Source organism: Electrona antarctica, assembly GCF_951216825.1.
Source record: "Electrona antarctica genome assembly, chromosome: 6".
In the NCBI taxonomy this organism is placed as follows: domain Eukaryota; kingdom Metazoa; phylum Chordata; class Actinopteri; order Myctophiformes; family Myctophidae; genus Electrona; species Electrona antarctica.
In genome coordinates, this window is record NC_136811.1 from 54,561,782 (window position 1) to 54,569,843 (window position 8,062).

General features: G+C 44.8%; 1 protein-coding gene across 1 annotated transcript in view; it reads left to right on the forward strand.

Annotated features, from left to right (window-relative positions):
• The window catches only part of them4 (thioesterase superfamily member 4), a 24,982-nt gene extending 18,913 nt beyond the window's left edge, over nt 1-6,069 (forward strand). The window contains exon 7 of the mRNA XM_079502765.1: nt 2,517-6,069. Coding sequence (XP_079358891.1) covers nt 2,517-2,557 — 41 coding nt within the window. The 3' untranslated portion in view covers nt 2,558-6,069. The remainder of the gene's footprint in view (nt 1-2,516) is intronic.
• Nucleotides 6,070-8,062: the final 1,993 nt, after the last annotated feature.

The following is an 8,062-nucleotide window of genomic DNA, read 5'->3' on the forward strand; positions in this document are numbered from 1 at the left end:
CACACACACACACACACACACACACACACACTGTAGAATGACCACACGGACGCTACAGGTAATAGAACACACACTTCAATTCAAATGAGCTTTATTGTCATGAGAAAACACATGTTAACATTGCCAAAGCAAGAGTCCCAATGTAATAACTGTTGAAAATGGGAAAAGTATATACAGTTGGGTTACCGCATTGTGTGAACAGAGCTGTCGCATTGCATCGTTATATACATGTTATGGGGTACCGCATTGTGTGAACAGACCTCAAATTTAAGGTCTGGGGTGACGTAGGGAGTGATGGTCCTACATGTTAAAGCCCAGCTGCACGGGGTTTCCCGGTCATGAATACACGGGTCCGCCTGTAGTCCCTCCTCCTACCACTAGGGCCCAGAGCTTCAACGTTGAATAGCCTCACTGGCCCCTTGGTTCTAACCCTAACCCACGGGTGCACGGTTCTGGAACATACAGTTTTATAGAAAATAATACGTAGTTTCCAGGAAACTACGTGAGTGCTGGTATTATTTTCTATAAGAATGTAAACAGGGTATAAAGCTTTTTCAAACACATATTTTGCAGTCATTTTGGGACAAATAGCAGCATTTTCCCTCAAAACTATGTAAATAGTATACAAGAAAGAAAAGCCTGAAATGTAAAATGTGTGTACAAGTAGCAGCTCTGTTTACATAGGTCTACTCCATACAGGTAGTAGTCCTTATACCTGGTCTACAAGGTCTACTCCATACAGGTAGTAGTCCTTATACCTGGTCTACAAGGTCTACTCCATACAGGTAGTAGTCCTTATACCTGGTCTACAAGGTCTACTCCATACAGGTAGTAGTCCTTATTGAAGCCCTAACCACACCAAAGGGTCACCGTACAACTCCTTGGGTCCAAACGGTTGCAAGGAGTTAACGCTAAAACCGTCTCGACCCTTTGGTGTGGTTTGGGCCATTGAATTCCATACGTTGAATCACAAGGGTCAACGTTGGTCAACGTGCAACAAGACATATCACACCGCAGGGACAACGCTAAAACCGCCTTGACCCTTTGGTGTGGTTAGGGCTTGGGGTGGTTGCATTCCATTGGCTAACCTTCTTTTAACACACATTGTGAGCTTGTAGATCAGCTAGTTTAGATCTGGAAGCCCTGGTTCATAGAAATTATGTCTTGACGTGTGCTGCTGCGTGCTGCGTACGACCGCTGCGTCTCCCTTCAGTCCTCTGACCGTTCTGTCTGTCCTTATGTCTCTGCTCTATAGGACTGTTCCTGACCGTTCTGTCTGTCCTCTCTGTGTCCTTATGTCTCTGTTTTAGGACTGTTCCTGACCGTTCTGTCTGTCCTCTCTGTGTCCTTATGTCTCTGTTTTATAGGACTGTTCCTGACCGTTCTGTCTGTCCTCTCTGTGTCCTTATGTCTCTGTTTTATAGGACTGTTCCTGACCGTTCTGTCTGTCCTCTCTGTGTCCTTATGTCTCTGTTTTATAGGACTGTTCCTGACCGTTCTGTCTGTCCTCTCTGTGTCCTTATGTCTCTGTTTTATAGGACTGTTCCTGACCGTTCTGTCTGTCCTCTCTGTGTCCTTATGTCTCTGCTCTATAGGACTGTTCCTGACCGTTCTGTCTGTCCTTATGTCTCTGTTTTATAGGACTGTTCCTGACCGTTCTGTCTGTCCTCTCTGTGTCCTTATGTCTCTGTTTTATAGGACTGTTCCTGACCGTTCTGTCTGTCCTCTCTGTGTCCTTATGTCTCTGCTCTATAGGACTGTTCCTGACCGTTCTGTCTGTCCTCTCTGTGTCCTTATGTCTCTGCTTTATAGGACTGTTCCTGACCGTTCTGTCTGTCCTCTCTGTGTCCTTATGTCTCTGCTCTATAGGACTGTTCCTGACCGTTCTGTCTGTCCTCTCTGTGTCCTTATGTCTCTGCTCTATAGGACTGTTCCTGACCGTTCTGTCTGTCCTCTCTGTGTCCTTATGTCTCTGTTTTATAGGACTGTTCCTGACCGTTCTGTCTGTCCTCTCTGTGTCCTTATGTCTCTGTTTTAGGACTGTTCCTGACCGTTCTGTCTGTCCTCTCTGTGTCCTTATGTCTCTGTTTTATAGGACTGTTCCTGACCATTCTGTCTGTCCTCTCTGTGTCCTTATGTCTCTGCTCTATAGGACTGTTCCTGACCGTTCTGTCTGTCCTTATGTCTCTGTTTTATAGGACTGTTCCTGACCGTTCTGTCTGTCCTCTCTGTGTCCTTATGTCTCTGTTTTATAGGACTGTTCCTGACCGTTCTGTCTGTCCTCTCTGTGTCCTTATGTCTCTGCTTTATAGGACTGTTCCTGACCGTTCTGTCTGTCCTCTCTGTGTCCTTATGTCTCTGCTCTATAGGACTGTTCCTGACCGTTCTGTCTGTCCTTATGTCTCTGTTTTATAGGACTGTTCCTGACCGTTCTGTCTGTCCTTATGTCTCTGCTTTATAGGACTGTTCCTGACCGTTCTGTCTGTCCTCTCTGTGTCCTTATGTCTCTGTTTTAGGACTGTTCCTGTCCATCAGCGTGGGACACCTGCTCCGATGAAGACACACGCACGCTAGGGCTTTCACTTCTAGTGATTTTTACTAGTCGACTAGTTGTTTAACTAGGCCTACCTATTATGTCATTTTATTTATTTTATTTTTGTATAATAGTTGTACATTTAAAAACTATACATTTGTGACTATAACTATAATCTAGCCGATCTTGAGGCCTACAAAAACGGGGGAAAAAAACAAAAAATGTTTTTTTTCCTATCAACTATTCAAAGCAAAGCAAAGCAAAGTTACTATATTTACCCAGGGTAACTGGACTAAGCATCAGATACTTGTGACTAGTGGATTTATTAGTCGACTAGTTGAATAGTCGACTAGTTGCTTAAAGCCTTAATACACGCACACACACACACACACACACACACACACACACACACACACACACACACACGTGCACACGCTGTGGCAGCCAGAACCAACCCAACTCATTAACACTCCAGTCCAGCCAACCTGACCGTGTCCCTCAGTAAAAGTTTACATTTTGGATGGAAAATGTAACAAAAGATTTTATGTTTTTTCCATTTCCATTTTCCACCAATGACGTGCAGTATTGTAGGCTGTATATTATGAGTCCACCTGCACATCGGGAGCAATTAGGGGTTCAGAGTCTTGCTCAATGACACTTCGATCGACACTAACTCTGGGGGAGTCCGGGATCGAACTGGGACAGCTAACCGTTCCCATCCGGCCGCTCTACCGGCCAGATCAACCCCTGAGCCACTGCCGCTCCTTGAAGACCTTGTGAACTTACACAGGAGAGACTAAGTTCAAGGTCTTCAACAAGTAGTACTCTCTTTGAGACCGCTGTAACTCGTTTACTATAGATTAGGATACGAGCTGATAATGCAAACAGTGCCTTGGAACCTAATTTATACTCCATAGTATACAGTAGCCCTGAGACTGGGAGGTCAGGGTTCGATCCCCGGCCGGGTCGGTCATACCAAAGACTGTAAAAATGGGACCCAGTGCCCCCTTGCTTGGCACTCAGCATCAAGGGTTGGATTGGGGGCAGTGCCTTAGATATAGACAGAGTTACGCAAATGGCGTTCACTTCATGGGGTTTCAGTCCAATGGCGGCTCTCCTACATAGACTTCTATTGAGAATGGGGACAACCAACTGGGACAAGTCCTGGACCGGAAGTAGGCAGAAATGCTTTGGACTCAGGGAACAGCCCAGCTTTTATGATCTTAAATCCTTTTATTTTAGATTTTTTTGTAGTAATAGTACAACATAAACATTAAAGAGACTTTAGTTGTTACTGTACAATACTTTAAAACAGTTGTCATGTTGAACACATGCTTAAAATAGCTCTTATTTGCGCTGCCCTCATTGAAAACAATGTATTTCCAACTCCAGTTGCAGTAACTGCGTCGATTTCTGAAAGTAACTTGTAGAGAATTCCGTAAGACCCCCCCATGCAAAAGCCTGCTTTTGGACGCGTAGTTAATTATCTTGTAGAGAAGGTTTTTTTTTACCAAAGCCCTTATTGCTGAAGGCCCTCCAGGCCAAAGCCTGCTTTGTCTTTTAGCGTCCTCAAATGTCCAACTCGTTGTCGTTCAGTCGCGCCCCTCGTCTCTGGTCCCACTAGGAAGTAGGCTTTTTTGTTTATTGTTTTTTTCACAGAAGCGTTCATATCAGAGTCGGTGGTTCTGGCTCTGCAGCCATGGGTGTAAGTTAGTTAGTGCCATTTTTTCCCCTTAACCGGCATTTGAAGTGAGAAGCTGCTTACAGTTTTGTTGGATTTTGCCAACGTCTACTGTACATAACGCCAGGGCTCCACCGGACGCGTTGCGTCTCCGTCGCGTCGCGTCAAAAAACGCACCGGTTCAATTTTAATGCACGCGTCGCGTCTCCGTCAACGCGGGCAGTGGAGCCACCCTTCATTGATTAAAAAGGGAACATTCCCTGACGGTGACGGAGACGCGACGCTGACGCGCCCGGTGGAGCCCGGCCGTTACACAGCAAAACAACATATTTATATTTACCTCATTTCTTAAGACCTCATAGTTTCCATACAGTACTTCCCTCAAACACAGTTTAAATTCACAGCCGTACGTACGTACTGTATGTCGAAACACGGGACTATTTATATTGAGATTATTTTGTTATATTTACTTTATTTATTGTGTTTAATTTTTAACAGTGTTGGTGACTCTATAAGAAGTGTTTAGGTGGGAGCTGTGCTCATACATTGCCATGTAAATTATGAATACATAATGCATCATTATTTTGCTGCCTTTTGTAAAGTCTTGCCCAACGGACTGGTGGACAAAGTACTCAACCCCAGTACTGTAGTCAAAGTACAGATACCTCTGCCTGGTTAAATATGACTACAGTACAAATGAGTACTCCTGTCTAATTTCTACTTGAGTTAAAGTACTGGAGTACTAAAAAAATATTAGATATAATATAAGAATTCAAAACGGCAAATTCCAAATTAGATTTTCTTTTTAATTTCATTTTTTTCTTCCTACATTTAGAGTATAGCCAATTATTTTTTTAACCCCTTTTTTTCTCCCCAATGTAGTCGTTATACCAATTGATTCCCCCCCCCCCCCACACACACACACACATTTCAGTGTGGTGTTGTCACTGCTGTCGTATCCTACTGGCTCACCTGCCAGTGAGGAGCCCCCACCGGGAGGACATACTGTTGTATCCTACTGGCTCACCTGTCAGTGAGGAGCCCCCACCGGGAGGACGTACTGTTGTATCCTACTGGCTCACCTGCCAGTGAGGAGCCCCCACCGGGAGGACATACTGTTGTATCCTATACTGACTCACCTGCCAGTGAGGAGCCCCCATCGGGAGGACATACTATTGTATCCTATACTGACTCACCTGCCAGTGAGGAGCCCCCACCGGGAGGACATACTGTTGTATCCTATACTGACTCACCTGCCAGTGAGGAGCCCCCACCGGGAGGACGTATACTGTCATATCCTACTGACTCACCTGCCAGTGAGGAGCCCCCACCGGGAGGACATACTGTTGTATCCTATACTGACTCACCTGCCAGTGAGGAGCCCCCACCGGGAGGACGTATACTGTCATATCCTACTGACTCACCTGCCAGTGAGGAGCCCCCACCGGGAGGACGTATACTGTCATATCCTACTGACTCACCTGCCAGTGAGGAGCCCCCACCGGGAGGACGTAGAGCCTTCGTCCTACTCCTCCTGCCCAACACTTATGTACTTTAAGTTTGCACTGCATTCTATGACATGAAAGTGCTATATAATAGGCCTACGTGTATTTTAGTTTATTATTATTATTATCGCTCCCCACTGACAGGTGCCCCCCAGCATACAGTGACAAATATCCCTCTTCCCCACAATAATAGTGAAAATAGCCGATCTACAAGAATGCACTTGTAGATCGACATGGGTGTTGAACTCTACGGTCTTGGGCTAACTGTACGACTGACAGTATATAATGTTGTGTTTGTCTGTTACTCAACATTACCAGTAACTGAGAATCAGACAGTAAGCGATTGTGTTTTCTTGATGTGTCAATTAAATAAACTTTGTTCTGTAAAAAGAGGATGGAACGTTCTGTTTTCAGACGATTGATTGTGTGAATGGCATGATGCGTCGTGAGGTTGTAGTTTGGCTATTTCATTTTTTTCCCCCATTTTTTAAAGTTGTGCCTATAATGACCTGCCCTAAAGAGGAAGACCATTAGTGACCAGATTTGACTGAGAGACTGCCATCGTGCAAATTCCAGCTTTTCAAAAATGAGTTAATAGCACAGGCAGACTCTTCACATACTAGAGCATGTCTGAAATAAGTGTCAGAGCTGAAATCGAAATGTAAATATGAAATAAATGCTTAAACATGTAGCTAGGTGTAATGTTAGAGACCACAGAAGTGAACCTTTCAAGCCTGTTTTCTCAATTCGCTTTTTTCTGCAAGACATTATTCTATAAGCCATATCTCCAAAACTGGTGGGTCAAACTGAACAACCAATATGTCAATTTGAAGCTATGATTCCCTGCTTTCACATGACATGAAAAAACGAAACAGTCCCTCAGTCAAATTTAGTCACATTAGACCACAGTTTAGTCTTGTGTAGCCAGACAACTATTCCACAATCTCCGAATGCTATATAGAGTCTGGAACTACACCTCCTGAATGCTATATAGAGTCTGGAACTACACCTCCTGAATGCTATATAGAGTCTGGAACTACACCTCCTGAATGCTATATAGAGTCTGGAACTACACCTCCTGAATGCTATATAGAGTCTGGAACTACACCTCCTGAATGCTATATAGAGTCTGGAACTACACCTCCTGAATGCTATATAGAGTCTGGAACTACACCTCCTGAATGCTATGTAGTCTGGAACTACACCTCCTGAATGCTATGTAGAGTCTGGAACTATAGCCCCCATGAGCTGAGTAAGGAAGCTGCCATTTCCGTTCACGAAAAATATATTTTAAAATATCTTTACATTTTATTTTTTTATTTTATTTTCTGCTAAGCAACAAGCTATAGGCCTATATGCGGGTCCCCCCAGATGACAGTTAAACAACGTCAAACTCCCCAACATTGCAGCTGTACGAAAAGCTTGAATTTTCCTCTTTCTATCTGCAAAGTGTCTTTGCAGGTGATTCCTTTTCAAAGCGTTGCAGTTTGGAAGTGCTGGTTAGATGTCACTCAACAGCCCATGTGTACCACCTGTTTTGAACGTGCACATAACGCAGGAGGCAGCAGGACGTTGCTCTACTGAAAAGGAGCGCTTCCAAACTGATGGCAAGATGGCAGCGGTCTTATTTCATTTTATTGAGTCAACGACCCCCAGATTATTATGCATTTGGCTGCGGACCCCCACCTGACACAAGTTTTTATGTCAGGGACCCCCGTACAAGATTTGTGTTTTTAGGTCGTAAAACTAAATATGAAATTCTGCACTATGAAAAGCGAACGCACGCACGCACACACACTGTCATTCTTATGGCCTACAGTGTGGTTACAGTGAGAGTGTTGACTCACGTGTGTGTGTGTGTGTGTGTGTGTGTGTGTGTGTGTGTGTGTGTAAGTCTAGCGGGGTGGTCTTCTGTGAGGCCCCTTATTCTCACATCCTCCTCTCACCTCAGTCTAGTCTGGTTTCAGAGGCGTGCGTGCGTGCGTGCGTGTGTGTGTGTGTGTGAGGGGAAAAAACTCACGCTGGGGTTGGTTTTCTGAGGGAAAGTCAGAGACTTGGTTTCTAGGTGAAGCGCCGCGCTTATAAGGTGAAATGTTTGTAACCACGTGTTCCCTTTAGCGTCCCAAATTAATTCTGCTGGCGAACATGAAGGCAAAAACAGCCGATCTACAAGCTCACAACGAAGCGACGCATCGAATCGATGCGTTGCAGTGTGAGCTAATGTTTTTAAGTGGTGCAACCACTTCCTTAAGTGACTATGTGTGTGCCTGGGTGGGTGGCTGGCTGGGTGGGTGGCTGGGTGCGTCTGAGCACGAAAACAGCATGGTTGTTTTTCACCACCTG